Here is a 23,710-nt window from a genome sequence, read left to right on the forward strand (position 1 = left end):
TTATTGCATGGAGGGGGAAGACTTCTCTTTCATAAGAACTTCTTGCTCTCGGGAGAAAAGAAAGCAGTCGTTTGCATTCAGGAACATGTTTCCTTTAGAAAGGCTGGTGACAAGTTAGTTCCCCTCCAAGGGGCGGTGCATTGTGTAAAGCACACAGGAAAGACACAGGCTGTCATGGGCCATAATACGACATAATATCAGGATATAACATGCCCTTTTAGTAATTCTTCAAATGGAATTTTGTGTGCTGGGGAAATGAAAACGCTGTGCCCCAGGTGTGTGCCCAAGGCCGCCATCCCTGCCTGGAAGGATCTGGGATACTTGTCCACCCCACTCACCTGGGTAGGCAAGGCTTAGGCATGTCCTGTTCCCAGCTCTGTCCTTCTACAAGGACAAACTGCAGTGAGTCAAGGAGTGATGTGGGCGGAGGCTCACCAAGGTTGTTTTCTGCCCCCGCCCCAGGGTGACTGCCAAGATATCAGAGTGAGGATCAAGCTGATTCTTTCTTTAAAATCCCTACATTTTTATTTTTAAGTCCAAATTCCAAATCAAAACTGGACGCTTTGATTAGTCAGTAATGGCTGGTGATGGAGGTATTCTCAAACTTCTGTAATTATTCCTTGTTGGGTCCAGAAAGAATGTGATAAGAGTGAACATTTCTAATTTAGTCCCCACGCCTACATCTGCCCCCTTCCAGCCTTGAGGAGCAGCTCTGTGGGCCGCCTCGGGCCCTGTGTTGATGTGTGCTTGGCACACTCAGACTTGGGGCCCTTCCAGGTGGGGCTCAGACTCTCTGAAGACCAGGGGTGACATGAATACCTCCAAACTCTCACAGGGTCATGCTGTTACCCCTTAACCATCTGTGGGAAATTGGGGCCCTGCCACCCTGCATCCCATACCCAAATAGTGGAAAGACACCACTCATAACCAATCATTGATGAAGCCAGAGCACATAGCACCCTCTTTGGGGGACGTTCTCAGTACACTGCCAGCTCCCTGGGGGCCCAGCAGACCTCCATGTGAGCGGCACAGTGTCTTCACACTCCACTGTCCTGAAAAGAGATCCCCTGCTTGAGTTATATTGGATTCTGCTGTGGACCTAGAAGGTGGTTATTTCTGTAATGCAAGTCACCTGTGCACACATGCACACAGATGCACACACATACCCCCACGCACACATGCATAGTCCCAGCTCCTCCACACCCTGTCCTGTGAGTCACGTTGTGGTCAACCCTGGCACTCGAGGAGCTGAGGGTCCTGCTGGGGAATGCCTTCTCTGAAGGGTTAGGGGTGGGGACCTCCACCAGAGACCCAAACATAATCCCTATTTCCCCAGCACAACATGCAGGGTTTGTATGCAATGATACAAATCCATGGGTGTACACACTAAAATGATGGACACACATGTACCATGCATGCATGCATATAAACAGACACGCAACACAGCTAACACAGTCGTCCACATCCATACACATATAGAACATATAGACGTAACACACAGAAATACATGCAAAGTCACACAAAGACGTGCGTGAATGTGTATGTAGGCATGCTTGCACAACGCACATGTAAACTAGCTGCGTGTTCAAAATGTTCAAACACATTCATGCATGGGCACGCGTGCATGTACATGCACACTCACCAAAATCTGATGGGGTGGAATACTCACAAAAATGCAATTGCATATGCACATACATCCACACGCTTCACACCTGTGCACAAAATGCGTGTATTCATGCACTCATGCCCACGTGTGCACACAAGCCCTCTTTGTGCTAGAGCTCAGAGCAGGTGTTCTCTCTCCAGGCCTGGGTGAAAGCTGATGGGCGGGCAGCAGCCGGAGGAGGGCGGAGCAAGGCCTGGGGACCCGCCCAGGCCACAGCTCCAGGCTAATTGTTTAGCTTGGCACTGTGCTCGGATGCTGCCTCATAAACTTAATAATAGCTGCCCCCCTTTAATTTGTTTGACCTTGACGACAATAATTTATTATATGCATTGGAGCTCTGTCGTCTTTTTCTCCTAATTCATAAACAAAGCACTTGGCCCAGCTTCCTTCCCTGCTCCCCGACAGGGCCTCCTTGAGCCCACAGTGGCTGCTGAGAATACAGGAAGGAGCCTGTCATTGCTCCGTGTTTCCTACGATGCAGAAATGGGGTCCTCCCGCATGGCGCAGCACATCCCAGGACCTCTATGCCCCTGGGTAGCCAAGATGAGGGCTAAAAGGAAGCTGAGTAGGACCAGAAGGGTGGGCACAGCCCCAGGGCAGTAGGGATGGACTGGGTCTCCCGAGGCCCCTGAGCACCCAGGGATAGTACCCTCCTGCCCACTTCCTTGCCCTCTGTCTTGCAGAGGATCCCACATTCCGCTGTGACGAGTGTGACGAGCTCTTCCAGTGCAAGTTGGACCTGCGGCGCCACAAGAAATACACCTGCGGCTCCGCAGGGGCCCCACTCTATGAGGGCCTGGGGGAAGAGCTCAAGCCTGAGGGCCTCGGCGGGGGCGACGGACAAGCACACGAGTGCAAGGACTGCGAGAGGATGTTCCCCAACAAGTACAGGTACTACCCCACCCCAGCACCTCTGCCCTCAGTCAGCAGTGCCCTTGCTGCCCAGCCCACCTCCCTGTCAGGCCTGGACCCCAGGGCCAGGACACCCAGGAGTCACCTCCCTATGTGCAGCCTCCCTACGATAAGGACACAACCGTCCATTCCTCTGTCACTGGGGACAGAGTAGGTACCCATGGCTACAGTGGGAACTGCAGGTATTCTCTGATCCTTACCCCAAAGGCCTGGCCCCCAGGAATGCCCACTTGGGCCTACTCTACAGGCCACTGGCACAACCACCCTGCACCATCAGGGCTGTGGGGACAGTCTGATTGAAGTAAAGAACACAGGCCACCCCAAGACATGCCAACATCCAGCCCCAGAGCTACTTTTGGAATAAGGGCCCAAGCTGGGGGACACAGTGCCCACCACAAAGAGGACGTGGAACAGTCTTACTCTCTGAAAACATACCTCCTCAGTAGGGGATCATCGAGGGTCCCCCATCCATGAGACCCTGGCCTCTGTTCCCCTCAGATGGCAGCCGCCTACCCAGGAGGGACATCAGAGACACGGGCACAGAGAGCCCCAGGTCAGCTGATAACCAGACACAGACAGCTGAAGCAGACCCAGTTGGCCCTCCTCTGTCCCAAGGCCAGACAGCAGTGAGGACCAAGGCACTGGGGACCCTGGGGTCCCACATGAACCCTTGGGAGAGATGGGCATCCTGAGGTCTGGGTAGAGGAAGCCAGGATCTCTGGCCCCAGTGCTCTTGGGAGTCGGGGAGCTCTTCCAGTCTGGGCCTCCCAGTGTTGGCGAGTTTGCTCAGGACAACCTTGCAAAGTCAGAGCAAAACTCTATCAGGCCGATAACTGGCTCTGTGATTACTGGGGATTCACCGCCAATCCCATCACAGACTCCCTGGGGACAGTAGACCCACCACCCTGAACAGATGACTGAGAAATAAGTGTGTGGGCAAATCCCGACCGAGCGAGTCATGGAGAGCACAGCTGAGGAGGGTCCATGTTTTCTTTACATAAACACATAAATCACAATTAACAAGAAGGAAAAGATAGAGTCTCTGGGAACTGGAAGAGCAGGCGTTTCTGATCTAAACGGATGGCTGGGCCCCGTAATTAACGGGCCGTGATATATTACTGCTTTGCTCATGAAGATTAACGGTCATCCCAGAGACAGGAGAGGCAGAGTCCCCGGGGAGGAGGGATTAGGAGTTGGTTGAGCCAAGAGGACCGACCCCCTCGGAGCAGCTGCTCTCCCCAACCGCAGCCCATCTCATTCCAGACCCTCTCCGACATTGCTACTCTTCTGTCATGTATTGGGCCCAGCCATCAAGCACCCTGAAGCTTCTCAGAGGGGCGACCTGAGGTTCATAGCCTTGGCCTCACTCTGGAACTCTGTGGCAATGTTGATGCCCTAAACCTCTTCCCCTAGGTCAGCTGAGTGATAGCCAGACACAGACAGCTGAAGCAGACCCAGTTGGCCCTCCTCTGTCCCAAGGCCAGACAGCAGTGAGGACCAAGGCACTTGAGGCTGGCCTCAAGCTCAAAATCCTTCTGCCCTGGCCTCCTGAATACTGAAATTGTGTTGCACGCCACACATCAGGTTCAAACTTTGGACCGAGGGTGCTGAATGGCTTGGAGGTAGCTTTGTGTGAGGATGGTCCAGGCACTGGTTTCTACCTCTTACATGGGTAGGCTGTCTCTGCCCCTCATTCCCAATGGCTCATTGGAGGGGAAGAGCATAGGCCCCTCTGCCTCATTCCTGCTCACCTGCAGCATGATGGGAGCTCCCTGGGGACACAGACAGGAGAATGAGTCACATGGGGTAGGGGACCTCCTCTCCCAGACAAATGGACCCCAAAGTCACCCCATTCCCTGTGCACAGCTTGGAGCAACACATGATCGTCCACACAGAGGAGCGTGAATACAAGTGTGACCAGTGCCCCAAAGCCTTCAACTGGAAGTCCAACCTCATCCGTCACCAGATGTCCCATGACAGCGGCAAGCGCTTCGAATGTGAAAACTGCGTCAAGGTACCACATACCTGCCCCCCACACCTACACAGTCCTGCAGGTGGGCTGGGTCCCACCTTCCCTCCACCCTCCCTCCACCCTACTGTGAAACTCCAGGCATGTGGCTGTGGCTGTGGCTGTGTTAGATGCCCTGAGGTCAAGAGGGCCCTTTTATTACTGGGTAGGACAAAGACTGTGTCACCATGCAGCCCAGAAGGAACAGGACCCAGCCCAGAGCTGGATCCTCTCCAGGGCAGTCCCCAGGCCCCTACCAGTGTGCAGCGCAGTACCAGAACTGAAGCCCCCAGGGCCAAGACCACCCAGGTCAGGACTCTGGAAAACACCATGTCTGTCTCCTGCAGTCTGTGGGTAGGCCACAATGTTCTGAGTCACTGTTGGGGAAACTGAGGCCAGGAGAGGTTTGGCAGCCTGTTACGGTCCTCCAGTGACCGATCACAGCTGTAGCAAGACCTGTCCCAGTCAGCTCAGTGCAGCAAAGTGACAACAGAGAGGCAGGACCAGGCCCTCGTGGCCCAAGGCTGCCCTTGGGGTTCAGGAAGGGCACCCTTCAATGGCGTCTCTCTCCTCAGGTCTTCACGGACCCCAGCAACCTGCAGCGGCACATCCGCTCACAGCACGTTGGCGCCCGAGCCCACGCCTGCCCCGACTGCGGCAAGACCTTTGCTACATCCTCCGGCCTCAAGCAACACAAACATATCCACAGCACGGTGAAACCGTTCATATGTGAGTTGCCTGGGCTGTGTGCGCCAAGGGCCCTGTTCATCCAGAAACCCTTACAACCCATCCAGGTTGGGCTCAAGCCTTGTGACCCTGGCTGTACCTTGTTAGTTTCCATCCTCTCTGTAAACACACCCCTCTCGCTGCCCTGGCTTCCCTTCCCACCTCCTGCATCATCGCCCCCCATACCTCCACATTCCCTTGCAGAAGCTGGAGGTAGATGGTAGTTAAAGATCATACTTAGCAACTAATGTTCCCGCAGAAGGAGCCAATGGGTCTTCCTCCCTGTGTCCACCCTGCTGTCCCCTACCCTAACTGATCTCCAACTGGACCTCTACATATGACCATCCTGGCTGATGTGTTCTGAGCGAGCAATGTGTCTCGTAAGGAGCCCCTGTCACAACCATCCCAGCTAACATGTACTAAGGTGTCCCCTAGGGAGCCCCTGGGTGTGCCCAGTGCTGTCCAGGTGACCCTTGTCTTAAAGGCACTTTCACACTAGTGGAACGAGACGAGCGAGCTTTACACAAGGTGACAGTATGTCATCCCAAAGACGGAAGGGCAGGGCTAGAGCCTCAGAGAGGGCAGGCTGGTGCCAATGTAGGGGCCGCTCCCACATATCCATAGAGAGGCACCAGCAGAGCTTGGAAGGAAAGCATGTCCAGGGAGCCTGCACAGGTAGCCTGGGAAGAGGAGATGTGAGGGGACATCAGGTCCCGAAGCCTTGTAAGCCAAACCAGGACTTAGCCCCTGACTGTCAGTGAGTTCACAGGCCACTGAAGGTTTTCACTGGTCAAGCTTCATCCGTGTCACCACATGCACGGGCCTTGCACTCAGTATGTCAGCAATGTCCATCCTGTGACAAATGCCTGAAATAAACGAATGACGGGAGCAGAGGTTTGCGTGGGCTGAGTTTCAGAAATTCCAGCCCATGGCCACTTGACTCCATGGCTTTGGGCCCGGAGTGGGGCAGGAGCGTGTGGTACGGGAGGCTGCTCGCCTCATGCCGGCCAGGAAACAGAAAAGGATGGGAAAGGCCGGGGTACAAATAGTCCCTTCAAGCGTCCATTCCAATGATGTCACATCCTCCCACTAGGCCCTACCTCCTAAAGTTCCACCACTTGCAGTAGTAACCAAGCCTCCAACACATGGGCCTTAATTAAATTTAACAAGACATCATGGTACACACACCCCTGGTCATCATATGGTCATTGTATTGATTACCATTGCCTGTGCATTATCATATGACATACTTACACTCTCCTACAAAGCAGAGTCTGTTCTCTCCAATGGACAGGGGAGGCTAAGCTGCTAGACCCTGGCTTGAGAGGCCTAGCTCCTGGCCCCAACCTGGGTAACCCCAGAGCCTCTAAGGCTGCCATGTCAGTAAGGAGAAGAGGAAATGGAGACCTGAGTTAGGGTGTCCTCATGGGTGTAGGGGTCACTCACACTCAGGTAGGTGCCAGCCACCTGCCCCACAGAGGCCTTTGCCAGGCACTGGGGCTAGGCCCTCGTGCCTGAGGTCCTGGTCCTCTAACTGGATCAGATCCAACCTCACCTGGGCTTCTTGCTTCCTGCCAGCCAAGGAGCCAAAAGAAGAAAGAGCTCTGAGGGTCACCTTCCTCATTGCAGACCCCAGACACAGACGGCTATCTGAGCCACGGTGTGGCCAGTCTCACCCCTCACGCTGCCTGTGCCCAGTGGGAGGGGTGGAGGGTAGGGGGTCAAACTGGGCAGTTCAAGTCCAGGGATCCCAACTGCAGCTAAGGGTGAGTGCTATGTTCTACCTAGGTGCACAGCTCAGTGATGCCATGTGGGAGAGGCACATGCAGCTTAAAATCAAGAAAACTGAGCAGGCTTCGACAGCACTGACTCCCTGGACAGACAAGCAAGCTTTTCAAAGCCCTGTTGGTCATATTAGCAACATAAGCTCCAATAGCTACAGCACACTGGACGAGCCAAACCTGCTGTTTCCATGGCACTGTGTGAGAGAGAAGATAGAGCCACCCACCAGCATCCCTGGCCTGTACCCCTTCCTCCCTGTGGCCCAGGCTTCCCTTTGCAACATTGCTTTGTCCAAGGGTAGCCAGCAGAAAAACAAAGCCCAGAAGTGGGTGGGCAGGCCTCATGAGCCTGACAGTCTGTTAGATGCATCCGTTCAAGATGGGGTGAGGTGCGGGATGTGCCATAGCCTGGCGTGCTTTCATCCTTTGGCATGCGTTGGAGGGCTGTAGGCAGCTTGGGAGGGAAACTGCAGGACAGTAAAGAGAGTTCAGCAATACAGTCCTTCTAAGGAGGGACTCTGTCAGTTGGAGGACAGTTCCCAGTGACCAGATACCCACTACATACAAGCAGACTCTCTGTCCACCTGTCAGATGCCTGAAAACCCCCAAATCCTCCCCTCACTGAGATCAGAGACAGATAATATCGTTCTGATCAGGGAATGTTCATGGGGTAGGAAGTGCTTGCACATGTGTATGCATGGACAGAGAGAGAGAGAGAGAGAGAGAGAGAGAGAGAGAGAGAGAAGGAGGAAAGAAGGAAGGAGGAAGAAAAGAGACATGTCTGTGTCATAGAGGCATGTGGTCTCATGGATGCTTTTGAGAAAATGACCTGTGTGGCAGTAATAGTACATGACATGAGAGTGTGTGGTGTGGACTAGTGGGTGGACATGTGGGTGTTGGCATGAACCCACCCATGTACCCCAGAAGGAAAGGGCACTGCTGACCAGGATGGGCTCTGACCAAGGCCACTCCCTGTCCTGACCGATCATTGGGCTCTGGCCCCGTATCCAGTGCAATGTGGCAGCCAGGACTTTCTGACCCTGTGACAGCCACCTCCTCTCGCTCTGAGCTGGCTGTTGGTCATTCCTGGTGTCTAGGACGTGCCCTCTCTGAGACCTGCCTGGGGCTCCCTGCAGCCCATCCACCACAGAGCCCGCAACAGAGTGTGAGTGATGGGTGGGCACCAAGGCTCCCTCTGCCCAGTCCTGGAACTGTTCCAGGAGGCCCCTGGGTTGGAGGCTTGCTCACAGCCAGAGTCGAGCTCGGAATGGCGTAGATGATGTAGGTGCTGCCAGAGCCCCTTGGAGCCTGGAGCACAGCAGGGGCTGAAAGGTGTTGCCTGTCCGGTCTGTCTGGGTGATCAGAGTTCTTGATCTCCCTGTTGATGACTGGGGGCGGGGGAGTGTTTACAAACCACCTGGAGCAGCACCTCTCCATGAGCCATCGCTCAAAAGGGAAGATTTGATTAAATGAGGTAAAATTCATCTCCCTTCAGCCAGAAAATGTCCCACTATGCCAGATGACCAGGGAGGCAGGACGGCTCATGTAAATAGACAATGTGATTAAAGGGCAAGATGCTCCCTAAGAGCACTGTCCCTGGCTGGAGCTGAGGGCGCATGTTGCCATCACTGTCTACTCTGGGCTGTGCAGAGCAAACTGTCCTGCTGGGGAGTCACAGGGTGTATGTGTGTGCATGTGTGTGTGTGCATATGTATACTATGTGTGTTACATGTATGTGTATGTGTGTGCATGAACATGTATGTGTATGTATGTGTGCCTGTGTGTAGGTGTGTGCTTATGTATGCATGTATGTGTCTGTGTGTGTAAGTATGTCTATGTGTGTGTGCATGTATATGTGTATATGTATATGCATGTATGGGTGCATGTGTATGTATGTTTATATGTATGTGTGTATATGTGGGATGCGTGCATGTGTGTGTGTGTACGTGCATGCAGGCACACGTGTCCCTCTTTTCTTAGTGGAACAGGAAAAAGACAAGGGAATATGCTGTATGTGACCTGGAGTTCCCAGGCTGTGGGGAGATGGATGTCCAGGGTCCCTGAGCCTCTGGGCTAGGCTGGGCTCCAGCCAGCACTGCCCTGTCCTGTGAGAGACCAGGTTCTGTCAGCCAGAGCAGACCATGCTGGACCCCCAGGCTGGGAGCTCCTGATAGTAGGGTTTTCATGTCTGGGAAAATGAACTCAGGTTCTCCCTGAAGTTCCTAGACAGCCTCACCCCACCCTTGGCCAACCCCCAAACTGTGGCCAAACACAGGCGCCCTGTTCCCCAGCCCAGGTCCTGACTCGGGTTACTGCAAGAACCCTGGAACTCAGCATCACCTTTGGGGCCATTCTCCCCTGAGAGACTGGGGCAGAGAAGGAGGGAGGAAGCAAGGGACACTTTAAATGAGGAAGTGGGAGATTGCTCACCTTGTAGAAATGACCATTACCAAGTGCCGAGGGAGGTCAGGTGGACATTTGAGCTGGCAACCTCCTAGCTGCTGCTGAAGAAGTTACTATGTGCCGTCACTCTGCCTCTGTGCGGCCTAGACCCCAGGCTCCCCTCCTCCGTGGCTTCCAAATCTCCTGGCTCCAGCATTAAACACACTCCAGGGTGAGAAGCAGCGACCAGCAGTGGTATCACACTTCCTACCACAGACGAGTCTCTGTGGGGTGGTCCACCCAGCCAGGGACCCCAGGGAAAAGCACAGTAGTCTTTGCCAGTTCAGGCTGTTCTCTGGAGGCTAGCCTGAGGGTGGGATGACTGTGCACACAGGGAATCACATGCTCAGATATGCACATGTGTGCACATGTTAATAAACTCACATGTGTGCTACTCTGCAGAATGCGCACACACACACTGTAATGCGCACACACGGACACTCCAGTGCATGAGTTACAGGTACACATGAGACACACGTGTGCATACATGCATGCATACATGTGCACAGTACATATGCATACACCCACGCACACATGGGCACACGCACCCCCACAACCTGTCTGCAGACCTCGGGTTTCCTGGTCGTTTCATTCTGTATCTGTTTTCTTTCCTCTGTCTCAGGTGAGGTCTGCCACAAGTCCTACACACAGTTCTCCAACCTGTGCCGGCACAAGCGGATGCACGCCGACTGCCGGACGCAGATCAAGTGCAAAGACTGCGGCCAGATGTTCAGCACTACCTCCTCCCTCAACAAGCACCGGCGCTTCTGCGAAGGCAAGAACCATTACACGCCGGGCAGCATCTTCACCCCGGGCCTGCCCTTGACCCCCAGTCCCATGATGGACAAGACGAAACCCTCCCCCACCCTCAACCACGGGGGCCTAGGCTTCAACGAGTACTTCCCCTCCAGGCCTCACCCCGGGAGCCTGCCCTTCTCTGCCGCCCCTCCAGCCTTCCCCACACTCACTCCCGGCTTCCCCGGCATCTTTCCTCCGTCCTTGTACCCTCGGCCACCTCTGCTACCTCCCACACCGCTGCTCAAGAGCCCCCTGAACCACGCGCAGGACGCCAAGCTCCCCAGCCCCCTGGGAAACCCGGCCCTGCCCCTCGTCTCTGCGGTCAGCAACAGCAGTCAGAGCGCCGCGGCAGCCCCGGGCCCCGAGGAGAAGTTTGATGGTCGCCTGGAAGATGTATACGTGGAGAAGGTCAAAACCAGGAGCCCCGACATGTCCGACGGCAGTGACTTCGAGGATATCAACACCACGACAGGGACAGACTTGGACACCACCACGGGGACAGGCTCAGATCTGGACAGTGATGTGGACAGTGACCGAGACAAGGTCAAGGACAAAGGCAAGCCGGTGGAGGGCAAGCCTGAGATCGGGGGCGGATCGGTGCCCCCCGGGGCCATGAACAGCGTGGCCGAGGTGCCCGTCTTCTACTCACAGCACTCCTTCTTCCCGCCGCCCGAGGAGCAGCTGCTGACGGCCTCGGGCGCCGCGGGGGACTCCATCAAGGCCATCGCATCCATCGCCGAGAAGTATTTTGGCCCCGGCTTCATGGGCATGCAGGAGAAGAAGCTGGGCTCGCTGCCCTACCACTCGGTGTTCCCCTTTCAGTTCCTCCCCAACTTCCCCCACTCCCTCTACCCCTTCACGGACCGAGCCCTCGCCCACAACTTGCTGGTCAAGGCTGAGCCAAAGTCGCCCCGGGATGCCCTCAAAGTGGGCGGCCCCAGTGCCGAGTGCCCCTTCGACCTCACCACCAAACCAAAAGAAGCCAAACCTGTCCTGCCCACGCCCAAGGTGTCCTTGGTCCCCGCAACCGGGGAGGAGCAGCCGTTAGACCTGAGCATCGGTAGCAGAGCCCGTGCCAGCCAGAACGGAGGTGGCAGGGAACCCCGGAGGAACCACATCTACGGCGAGCGGAAGCCGGGGGTTGGTGAGGGGCTGCCTAAGGTGTGCCCGGCACAGCTGCCCCAGCAACCCTCCCTGCACTACGCCAAGCCCTCACCCTTCTTCATGGATCCTATCTACAGGTATTAACATGGCCTGCCTCACTTGCTCTCCCCTCTCCCTAGGGCCCTCATCCACAGAGGCGGGAGGGCCTCAGTCTGTCTCTCTCTCAACCCCCCAACTCAAAGTTCTTCCATTCATCTTTGCTGCTGTAGGAGATATGGGTACCACATCCTCTGGGGGACCCAGGTCCCCCGGGGAGTAGACATCTGGCTTGGCCATTCCAATGGCTAGAGACTTATTTAAGAAGGTCAGAACGGGGTCTCCCAAAGTACACAGTTCCCTTGCACTGATTACAACTCAGACATCTTCTGCCCTTCGGTGAGACCCTCCTGAGCCCTGTTTTTAGACCCCCATCCAGAACTCCTCCTCTGTGTCCAGCTGTCTTTTCTGGAACAAATTGTGCCTCCCACAGAGATCAATGCACCCTGCTCTGCCGCCCTACAGCTCCACTTCCCTGAGACTGCCCATGGCCCCATCCCCTCCCTGAGCCACACTGCCGAGGCTTCTGGTAGCCCAGGGCAAATCAAAGGGGCATAGCTGGTCCGTCTCTCTGTTAGCCTTCCCAGTGAAGGCCAAGTTTGAGTCTACTCCCTGACTTACGGACAGATGTTGAAACTCCCCAAGAGGCGGGTGGGCTGGGAAAGCAGGACCCGGTTTCATGTTGGGAGTCCTTCCCCAGCCAGCATATATCACCCACATATGCCAACTGAGAGTCACACAGGGTGGGAAGTGAGTGGAAGGCTGTGCATTTTACGACGCGCCTGCTCTGTGAGTAAGGGCAGATGTGCCCATGTGTTTTCACGCACCAAGTGGTATTCAGTGAACAAGGCTGTGTGCCTGCCCTCCTCCAGGCTGGTCATAGTGTAGAGATGGGGGCAGATGGGCCCACAGCACTAAGAGGGCCAAGCAAGTGAAAAGGATCTTGGGAGATAAAGACGTGAGAAAATGCTGAGTGAGGCTGGCCAGACAGCTGCTGCCCAAGAGAGGAGGGCATCTCCCCCGACGGGTGTATGGCCCCTTTGCCACCAGGGCCTGAGGCAGGGAGGAAGAACAGCCCACGTTTGGAATCATGGGGGTAATGGGAGGCCCGTGGTCAGGCCCTGGACACCACCTCCACTTATGGAGGACTGTGTAACAAGTTGTCAGTGATTGAGGAAGATTCTAGAATTGAAATCTCCAGCGGCCATCAAGGGTTTTCAGGGACGGCCTGCTTGGCTGCTGTAGGGAATTCCTGGTGACGTCCCCAGGGTGGAAACCTTCTTGCCACTCACACTTGTCAACACAAACAGGCAGTGTACGCTGTGCCAGTGACCAGCAGAGACAGGGCAGGTCAGGGAATGGGCAGAGCGCCCTCGAGCTGGAGCCCCTGACTGTAGCCTTCTGCCACACAGGTCTGACCAGCCAGGCAGAGGCTGGCACACGTGGAGTCTTCAAAGAACTTTCTGGGGGCGGGGGGTGGAGAGATGGCTCAGCAGTTAAGAACACTGGCTGTTCTTGCGGAGGACCCAGGTTCGATTCCCAGCACCCACATGGCAGCTAACAACTGTCCCTAACTCCAGGTCTAGGGGATCTGCCGCCCTCTTCGGACCTCCTCAGGCATTGCATGACACAGGTGCACTTACATACGTGGAGAAAATACACTCATACACATAAAATAAATAAAATATTTTTAAAAGTTTGGAAGGAAAAAAAAGAACTTTCTAGACTCTAGCACAAAGTGTTCCTGACATGCCCAGGAGGCAGCAGCCGTTTGAAGGGGGAGTGGGACACAGGGGCGTTCAAAAGAAGATGGGGAACTCATGTGGGAACTATTAAGTGTTGGGGGGCAGGTAAGAACTTGGGGATGCCTGGGCAGGTGAGCAGGTGGACCCCACTCACTGTACATGGGGATTCAGGTGGGAGCTAGCAGGGCAGCCCTGTCACCACCACCCCCATAATGGCCTCATGACCAACCTCACACAGGCCTGCTACTGAGGAGCAGCTGGCTCAGTGGGGTATGTAACCCTCTGTGTTGCTGTCCAGCAGGGTAGAAAAGCGGAAGGTAACAGACCCCGTGGGAGTCCTGAAGGAGAAGTATCTGAGGCCGTCCCCACTACTGTTCCATCCCCAGGTGAGTCTCAGAGAGTCCCTGAGACAGGTGGACCTAGGGGCCCCATGTGAACAGAGGCACTGGGCCTCAGCTTCCTGTTTCCTCAGAGGCTCTCTCTCTGTCTCTCTCTCTCTCTCTGTCTCTGTCTCTCTCTCTCTCTCTCTCTCTCTCTCTCTGTCTCTCTCTCTCTCTCTCTCTCTCTCTCTCTCTCTCTCTCTCTCTCTCTCTCTCTCTCTCTCCAGACCCCATGGGTCACTGTGGAGCTGGAGAGGATAGGGAAGTGTTGATCCTCATGGAGCAACCCTTGGATCCGTCTAGGTGTCTCTTGCCCATAGGAGCCTCATCCTTGGGCCCCAGGAAGGGATAGGATTGATGGCACAAGGGAGCAGACCCTGTGCGGCTGAGGCACAGCCAGGCGGGAACCGGTCTTCTGGGGCTGGCAGCAGCACCTGCAGGCGTTTCAGCAGAAGGACCAGACAGGGGACAGGCCTTTGTGCAGAGAAGCAGGGGCCGAGACTGAGCAGGAAGGAGATCTCAGGGCACAGAGGGAGGCCAGGCAGGGAGCTCCAAGGGAGTCTGAGAAAGGGAACCCTGGAGAGCCCCGAAGCCTGGAGGCAGAGTGCCACGAGGCAGGGTCTCCCAGATGCCCTGCACCCCTGTCTGTCATCATGCCCGGGTTCTGTTCTACTCCTGAGAGCTGCAGGCCACCGCCCCCAAGGCTCCTCAGGCCACTGGCGTCCTTCAGGTCAAAAAGCATAGAGCATTGTTCTCCCCCGAGCTTCCCGCCTTGGGTAAGCCGTCTGTGAAACCTGCACCCTGGCTGAGTTCACAGCTAAACTTAGGGCCTCCTATTGTTCCATTGGACCTCAGAGTTTGGTTAATAACTTCCCCCAATTTTCCCCAGCCCGGCTGGAAAGAACCGACAAGCCAGCCAGGCACATCCGGTATTTGTGTTTGTATGGGGAACTCACGGGAACTTCTGATCAGGCAGAGCAGGCCAGGCAGGCAGGACCCACCCGGGCTGGGGAAGAGAGGCCCGTGGGGGGCCAGCTGCCCATTGTCCCTCCTGCCTACTGCCCCCATGGGCCTACCTCTGCTGCTGCCCTTGTGGCCCAGAGCCAGGGCGAAGAGGCAGAAAGGAGGGGACAATAGTCTCCAACTGAAAGGTCCGAGGACGGACTGTGCGTCACTTGGGCAGAAAGGGCCTGATAACCATGGGTCTCTATGAAGCACAGACACCAGCACTGTATGGAGACATTAACCCTACCGTCACCAGGCCCCTGTGGGTCTGAGAGCTGACATACAGGTGTGTAGCCCTTGGGGTACAGTGAAAGTGCCCCTGCCAGGCACAGCCCCTTGCCAGACCAGAGGGTCCTGAGGAGCCCCTGTGTTCCAAGGCTACCACTGACCTGTGGGCAGGTGGGCAGCAGTGACACCCTGAGCACCCATCTTCCAGACTTTGCGCGCAGTCTAGACGGATGGTGGCTGAGCGACCAAGACAGTTTCCATCTGTCCACCAGTGGAAACAGGCAGCAAAGAGTTGACCTGACGTATACTGACAAGACTCATGGGCTGGCCCCATGGTGCTGGGCCAAAGCCCTAGTCTCTGCGGCCTGAGAAAAGCTGGCCAGAGCCCACGGCAAAGCCTCACCAGAGTGTTCACTCATCTGCTTTCTAGGTTTATCTCTTACAGCCCTGGTGGCTTGTTCCCTGGATAGCAAATGTCTCTACCACTGCAGTGTTAGGCATCCAAGAAGCACAGGTACAAAGCTCTCTGTCCTCTGCAGCCAGGGCCCACAGAAATGCTTTGGTCATTCCAACAAGGGGCTGAGGGACTGACTGACTGGCGGCCAGAAGAGCCACAGATGTGTGATATGCTGGCCTTCCTCACCCATGCGCAGGCGGCTAGGTCCCAGGTCCTGGCTTAAGTGAGCAAGGGCCTTGTATAGGGGGCTAGCACTAGGCAACTAAGCACTCCCTAAAGGCATCAAGCCATGACTGAGAGACCTCGGTGAGGAAGCTCCACTTGGTCCCCTGGGACACCCATGTTCTGCTGGGGAGTCTGTGGGGTCTTCATCTAGGGTCAATCTCTCCCAGCACTCACAGCACTTTGATAGCCTGACCGTCTATATGCCCTGCCCTCCCTTCCTACCCTCACCAGTGCTTTCTCGGTGATCTGATAGGCAAAACCTGCCCCTGGGGAAGATGTTTAACATTCAGAGTGCCCACTGAGGACCCAGACCAGCAGGAGGCCTTCCAAGGGCATAGTGACCTGTACCAGGACTCTCTGAACTCTCTTAACCCAAGAAGCTGTAGACTCCTCCAGCCTGTGGGCCCTTGCCTCAGCCTCCCACAGTGCCCAAAGGAGATGTGGGAGAAGTGCCTCTAAACCTAAGCAGCTCCACTGTCCTCTAACCTCTCCTGTCACCAAGGCTCTAAGCTTCAGTGGGCCTACGTAGCCTACCTATCAGAACTCCGCCCACCAGGAGGAAATGGCTGATCCCACTCCTCACATCCCTCCCCGAGGAAGCCCTTGGCATCTGCAGGGAGAAGAGGCATCTCCTTTTGCCCATATCATCTTTCCCAGTGTCATGTGACGTTTCGCATTATTGTTTGGAATATATTTTTTGTGGGGTCTTTTTAAGGACTGAATGGTCTTGTACTTTGCCTGTAATTCTGAAATGCTGCCACTAGGTGGCAGTGGCTCCCAGGCCCCAAGATCCAAGTGAGTCAAGAGCTTTCTTAAGACACTCAAAGTGGGGGAAGGAGGGAGGGAGGGAAGATTGAAGTTAGAGGACAGAGGGGCTAGGAAGGAGGGGGTAGGCAGAAAAAGAGAGGTGAGATGGAGTCAGGGGAGGGGAGAGACGGGGAAGAGAGAAAGAGAGAATTCTATGTATAACTCAACCTAGCCAACCAAGAGCTCTGGCCAGGGTCTGAGCAGGGGTTGGGTCTGCACCAGCATCCCCAGACTTCACGACTAATTTCTCACCCAAACCTGGCCTTGATTCTGTCATACAGCTGACCCTGAAGTAGCACCCCAGTTGCAGGATGGGCTGTGGGAAAGACCCTGGTTCCAGTGGCCACCTGAGGACCATTGATGTGATCAGACATAAGAACCCCAGGTGCCCACCAGGGAGGTGCATTCCCTGAAGACGGGTGACAGCTGGACAGAGTCACTGATCTCTGCCCTCTCTGTACCCATAGATGTCAGCCATCGAAACCATGACAGAGAAGCTGGAGAGCTTTGCAGCCATGAAGGCGGACTCGGGCAGCTCCCTGCAGCCCCTGCCCCACCACCCCTTCAACTTCCGGTCTCCACCCCCAACGCTCTCAGACCCCATCCTCAGGAAGGGCAAGGAGCGGTATACGTGCAGGTGAGGCCCTGCCTGCCCCTTGGGTGCCGGTGGGAAGGGCACACACCTGCTGCTTTGCATCGTGGGATTGCAGCCACACCTAACCAGCCCACTGTTTGCCTGAGGCCATCCTCTACAAATAAGTGACGCGGGGTGGACTTCTCACACCACCCACCGTGCCGTCACGCTGTCTCCTGAGCCCCAGATGCAGCCTCAGCCCTACCTGGCTGATTGGAGGCTAGAGGGGAGCTGTGAGTGGTCCCCACTCCGCAGCTTCTGTTGGCCATGCTGTTGGAAGGACATACTCCCAGGCTACCTTGCTGATCCCAGCCACTCTGCCCCTATGCCCACAGACTGGGGGAATGGGACAGGTCCCTCTGCTCTGTGCTCTGTAAGATGCTGGGCTCAGGGCAAAGAGGAGGTTACAAACCAGGATGTCAGTAGGACAGATCCTACCCCTGGGGGTAAGGCCTCTGCAATGGACTCTGGGTAGAGAAGAATCTAAGAATGGGTGGTATGGACCACCCTGATGTCTCTCCCGACTTCTCTTCCCTCTGCCCCAGGTACTGTGGCAAGATCTTCCCCAGATCCGCAAATCTCACAAGACACCTGAGGACACATACCGGGGAACAGCCATACAGGTAGGAGCCACCGAGTGTGCCTCCATGCACTGTTAACGTCCCTCTTCTGAGCAAACACCTACACCCAAATCCCTCAGGGCTGCGACTGACAGAGGGCAGGAGCCAGGGTGCTTACACTGACATCTGGTTTGGTCCTGTCAGCCTCTATCCTGGCCCACTGCCCTCCAGCTTCCTGGAATAGTATAAAGATAAGGCAGGAAGTACCCAGGAAAGTTTTGGAAGACTCCTGCCATGCTCCCAAAGTAGGGTATGGGGGAACCTCTCCTCCTGCTGCTGGGGCTCAACCAGGGCAGGTGTTCCAAATCCAAGGGTGGTTGTCTGAAGCTGGGGACCCCACAAGTCTCCAGGGAGAACCTTAACTCAACCACCCCCCATTCAATCCACCATGAGAACCATAGCGATCCACTCCCCGAGTGCTAGACTAGGGAGTGGTGGGAGATCTTAGCAAACACGTTTTCTTGGTTCACTAAGGCCGCTGCAGCACCGTGGGTGGGAAGCCGTGCCTATGTCCCTGAGAATTGAACACATAGGATCTTGTGATACGATAGTCACTGAGTTTACAGTTTCTAGCAGTGCCCCCATACCACCACCAGTGGGTCTTGCCTTCCCCACTTCAAAGATGAGCCCTCACAGCTCAGGAATATCCTCCAGGGTTGGAACCTATGGCCCCTTTCCTCTACTGTTCTGGCCCCAGGTTCCTGGGTCCTTTGTTTCTTTACAAGAAGGCCTTGGGATGAGTCTTCACTTGCCAGGGCCCTGCCCAGGGCTCCTAGTCAGGGAGTGGGCCTTTTAAACAGAGCCCAGGCGATTGTCACCCCGAGACAAACAGGGAAATGGCTATTTCTCTGCCAGGACCAGTTTAGCAGCACATTCTGGGGTGTGTCTGGCTAGCTGAGGCTTTGGGAAAAAAGAGTCTGGCTTGGTTTTAGGCTGACGGCATGAGATTCTTGTGCTGTGCCCATACATTGCTTGGGTTAGCAAGAAGCAGACACAGGCTGATAGAGCCCCTGGGCACTCAGTTTGTAGGCCCCTCCATAGGGACAGAAGCCATGGGGTATGTGTTGAGGTCTGCAAGGCCCACCCAGGTATACAGAAGATCCCCAATGGCCGGCCGCAAGCCCAAGTCTGTACTAGCAGAAAAAAATGGCAACTCCTTCTAATTCTGTGTCCCATGCCCCCACCCCCCTGAACACGTAGCCCCCGTCTACCCTCTGAAAATAGTGACTTACAACTTAACAAAGGCGAGCAACAGAAAGATTTATTTGGTCTGGTCCTCTCCCAGAAAACGAGCCCTGTGTTTTTTCTGTAATGAGAGCCGACTCCTGGACAGCATGTCGTGCTAAGAGCCCCCAGAGGGTCAGGGCCGTGTTTATAGAAGAATTTAATTATCATTGATTTCTCTTGCTCTCCAATCTGCAAGTTTCGACTTTGGTAACAATAATTGCTTTGCAAGTTTGTGTTGCAAATCCTGACTTTATCTGGCTCAAGGCAGGCCTGCGCTGAGGGGTTTAGAGCATGTGGCTTCCTCTTCCGATACCACAGTGGATCTTGGGCTTGCTTTGATAATCGGAAGGAAGGGTTTTAAGATGGAACAGGAAAATGCTTGGTCCATCCCAGAAGCCCACTGCACAGGGCATAGGCGTTCCAGGAGGTGCTGGACCCCTACCCCCAAATAGAAGCCCTGCCTCAGGGTTAGCACCCGTGTGACCCTGCATGTTCCCGTGAGTGTGCACATGTGGGTGTGTGCACCCTGCAGAGGCCAGGCCCCTGGAAAGAAATATGAAAGGGGTTGTATTGAGTCATCAAGAATCCAACAGTGGAAGTCTCACCCTTCCCATCTTTGTGCCAGATTATCTGAAACCATCCACGCAGTGCCTCTGCCCTGACACACGCAGTGTCTCTGCCCTGACACAGGGGTACCTCTTCTCTCTGCAGAGGCAAACTTCCCCATGCACTCAGCAAGGGCACAGTCCTTAACACTCAGCTTTTCTGGCCTTTGGAATCTTTGCCTGAAGTCGGAGAACAAGGCACAGCTAATGACACTCTTACTGCAGGATGCAGGCTTTGTGGACTTTGAGTTGCAGAAATGAAGATCGTAACAATGGGGGCTAAGCCTGAGGACCTGAGTTCAGATCCCCAGCACCTATAAAAGCTGGACATGGCTGCCTGCCTTGCTATCTCAGTTCAGAGTGGGCAAAGCCAGGAGGTTCCTGGAGCGTGCTGGACAACAAGTCTAGCCAAATCAGCCAGCTCCAGGCTCCGCAAGAGACCCCCCAAAAAATAAGGTGGAGGGTGATCAAAACAGACACGCAATGTCTGGCCTCCATACACATGTGCACACACATGCAGATTCACCTGCATACACACATACACTCACATACATATACATTTTAATTAAACTTTTGAATCAAAAATGAAAGAGCTGTGCCCAAATGCCCCTCCTCTCAACCACAATGTGGGGGCTCTCCCGGGTGTTGGGGGAGCCTGCATCACACATGGATGCCAACCCTCCCAGCCTAGGGTTCATGGTGAGGCTGGGACTCCTGCTTCAGGGATGCACACCTTCCTGTGCCCAGCTGCACCGCCTCCATTCCCTCCTGGGCTCCTGTGCTGTGTGCTGTGTTAAGAAAGCTCAGTGCAGGACTGGAGAGATGCTCAGTGGTTAAGAGCACTGGCTGCTCTTGCAGAGTACCTGGGTTCGATTCCCAGCACCCATATAGCAGCTAACAACAGTCTGTAACTCTAGTTCCAGAAGATCCAACACCCTCTTCTGACTTTTGTGGACATTGCACAACATGGGTACACTTACACACATTCAGGCAATACACTCACACACATAAAATAAAAATAATAAGCCAGGCGTGGTGGCGCAGGCCTTTAGTCCCAGCATTCAGGAGGCAGAGGAAGGTGGATCTCTGTGAGTTCAAGGCCAGCCTGGTCCATGTAGCGAGTTCCAGGCCAGCTGGGGCTAAGGGGAGACGCTGTCTTAAAAAGATCAATAATAATATTTTTTTAAAAAGAAAACCCAGTGATGTTTCCAACAGGGCGTTCAGGTGGCCCCTACATGTCCCCTTTTTGTTTATGCTTAGTTTTAGGCTTAGTTTTTTTTTTTCTCTTCTCTCCATTTCCATCCTTACTTTTAAAATGACCAAGAGCAGTGATGGCCAGTGGTGGCCCTACTGTGTCCCAAGGACACACAGTTCTACCCTCTCCTGCCTTGTATGTCCCTTGCTTCTCTGGGGCTGCCGCAAGCCTGGTCACAGCAAGGGCCTCCCAAAGCCCTCTGCTGGGCCACCATACCCTCTCATTCCTATGAGCACAATGGCGTGTTACTTTACACAGCACAGCTGTAAATTTCCCTAGTCTCCTGTCAGCTTATTCACAGTGCAGAGCCCAGCTGCTGGGCGAACTCTGCTCCCTCACAGCCCTGGGCTCGCTGCTCCCCTAAATTTCATATGAACCTCTCTGCCTGAGCCATTTATTTAGATTAGAACCAGGAGAGGCCACATTCAGGACTCTGCAAGCAGACAGAACATACAGCCCTGACTGGCTCCAGGGCTCCACATAAGCCTCTGCCCCTCCAGCCTCCCTCTCCCAGCCCTCCCTCTCCGTCTCACTTCCTCACATTCCCAGTGCTCAGAGTCTATGCAGGAGCTGGGGGTGGGAGTGTCTGTCAAAGGGTCTCTGCATTTCCTGAGGAACCACGACTAGGGTGAGCTGAGGATATGCTGCAGATGGACCGGCAGGCAGGTTGGCTGTCTGACTTGCAGCAGCTGCAGAGAACTCTCGTCTTGGTTGAGTGAAGATCTAGACCTAGGGGTAGCTCGGCCTTGGCACGTCTCTGTAGATACGATTACCTTCCTGAGCATTCACCCCCCAAAAGCAGAAAGGCCAGGGCTTGGCTCCACTGGGCATCTGTGTGTTTGAGGGTGTGTGAGGAGTGCGGGTGAGAGTCCTGCACTGTTGTGTGGCGTCAAGGCATAAGGGGCTTGTGCCTTGGTCTGAACAGGTCTGTTGTTGCTCAAGGTGGGAAAAGCAAACAGGTGTGGCTCCAGGGTGGGCTTTGCAGGTGGTCACATGAGTCAGACTACTCCATGTTCCCAGGCTGTGAGGAGAGGCTGTGACCAAGGATACCCACATGCCCAGAGGTCACTCCGATGACCCAAAATGAAGTAGAAGCCCAGATCTGGGCTGAGGGAGGAGGAGGCTGGGCTGTGAAGAGCCTAGTGAGGCAGTTCAGGAGTGTAGAAGGACCCAGCTCGAGGTTGGGGGTGTCAGCTGTGGTCAGACCTGGAAGAAGAGTCTGGGTAAGAGGGAGGCCCCCTCTCAGAGCAGCCTCCCAATCGCAAGGGACCACTTAGTAAGTTTCCTAGGTTTTATCAGGCAGCCTGGGGACCAGGGGACTTGCAGGATCTGACAGTCCACTTGCATGTTTATAGCTCTACAGCCCTCAGGATTCTGGGCTCAACAGGGACGGGAACACAGGCTGAACACCTCTGCCCCAGGACGTGAGCAGGTCCAGCAGACACTTTGGGCAGGGACCCTCACAGGCTCTGATGTCAGTCTCTGGACCCGGCCCCTCCCATGCTGGGCAACACAATGCTATAAAAGCCACTTTGACAGTCAGGCCTGTTCCTGGCTGTGTCCCTGGTGTCCTTACTCACGTCCCCAGCCACATGACAAAGGCTTGTGACCAAAACACTGCTCTAGAGCAGGCCACCAGTCCCAAATCACAGTGGTAGGTACGTAAGAATGCAAGGGTGCCGTATTTAGAACGGTCACGCCCCACCTCAGGGTGAACAAAGCCCCCCACTTTTGCCCCTACTGAGACTAGCGTCACAGGCCCTGGCTCCCAAGAAATGACCAGCCCTGTCTCACAACACTGAACATCTTGTGTTGAGCTGTTTCCCAGGTATGAAAGTATATAGTCATACAAACAAGGTTTTCAAATGCTGTGTGCCTCTGAGACCCAGATAAGCACAGAGGCGTTCTGGCAACCAGTTTACACGCCCGTGCTCACATATGTGAGCTCTCTCTCTCTCTCTCTCTCTCTCTCTCTCTCTCTCTCTCTCTCTCTTTCTCTCTCTCTGTTTCTCTCACACACACTGCAAATGCACATATATGCACAAAACCATGAGGTCAGGATTCCTGATGCACGCCCTGGGCAAGACCCCTCCATTAGCCACCCTGGGGCTCAGACTTCCCACATGGCAGACCCTGATTCTCTCCGAGGCAGCCCACGTGTACCATAGAGCTGAGCCGTCTCCTTAAATCACCCTCTCTGTTCTTTGTCCCGGGCTTGGTCTCCTTGCTGTGTCTATTGCTTAAACCCAGTTGTAAATCGGAGGCAAGCAGGTTTCTGTTCTCTGGCGTTAGGGCCACTGAGGTTGTGCCTGGTACAAGGGCCCACACCTGGGGGGCATTCACAGGGCAGACATCCTTCACTGTTGTAACTGCTGACTTGTAGCTGCACCGTGCTTTCTGATAAACTGTGGGCTAGCTGCCGGCATCTTTTTCATTTCCCAAGTGCTCCAAGCATGATAGTGAGGCTCTGCCCACCTAGTGAGGGAATGTCAATAAACCCAGCTCACAGTGCCTGGAAGGGTTTAACATGGCCACTAGACACCCTCAACCTCAACGCCACAAGGCCAAGGAGACCCCACCTCCTCCCCTTCAGGGCTACCAAGGGCATTAGATAGCCACACTGCATCCCCAATTCAAATGGGGCCTGCCCAAGGTCTCCAGCGGTCAGAGGAGTAAGGACCAGGTCTTCTGTGCTAGAGAGGAAGGTTGCAGACGGCCTTCCCTTCCATGGTAACCTGCTAGAATGGCTTTCCACAGCTTTCCATGGTTCAAGGCTGCCCTCTTAAGGTTAACTAGAGAATATCACCTCAGACTGTGAGTCTGCCAGGCCTGGACCAGAAGGCAGACACAGGGAAGGGGAAGGGGAAGGGGAAGGGGAAGGGGAAGGCCCAAGGGTTGTGAGATGGGACTTTATATATGGGGGCTTTAGGGTGTGGAAGGGGGAATGTTTGGGGGAGAAATCAGGGAGGGGGAAGCAGGTAGGATTAGG

At 54.9% G+C, this 23,710-nt stretch overlaps 1 protein-coding gene across 10 annotated transcripts in view; it reads left to right on the top strand.

The window, feature by feature from the left end:
• Prdm16 (PR/SET domain 16) overlaps window positions 1–23,710 on the top strand; it is a 345,691-nt gene that overhangs the window by 310,858 nt on the left and 11,123 nt on the right. For 6 of the 10 annotated variants that reach the window (XM_008852658.2, XM_029555847.1, XM_029555849.1 and 3 more), the window contains 7 exons: window positions 2,350–2,557; window positions 4,445–4,592; window positions 5,162–5,315; window positions 10,158–11,574; window positions 13,577–13,664; window positions 16,848–17,017; window positions 17,560–17,637. In XM_008852658.2, coding sequence (XP_008850880.1) covers window positions 2,350–2,557; window positions 4,445–4,592; window positions 5,162–5,315; window positions 10,158–11,574; window positions 13,577–13,664; window positions 16,848–17,017; window positions 17,560–17,637 — 2,263 coding nt within the window. The remainder of the gene's footprint in view (window positions 1–2,349; window positions 2,558–4,444; window positions 4,593–5,161; window positions 5,316–10,157; window positions 11,575–13,576; window positions 13,665–16,847; window positions 17,018–17,559; window positions 17,638–23,710) is intronic. The other 4 variants (XM_029555848.1, XM_029555851.1, XM_029555853.1 and 1 more) reach the window with 1 other exon arrangement.

This window comes from Nannospalax galili, unplaced genomic scaffold (genome assembly GCF_000622305.1).
Source record: "Nannospalax galili isolate Female #2095 unplaced genomic scaffold, S.galili_v1.0 scaffold806, whole genome shotgun sequence".
NCBI classification, from domain to species: domain Eukaryota; kingdom Metazoa; phylum Chordata; class Mammalia; order Rodentia; family Spalacidae; genus Nannospalax; species Nannospalax galili.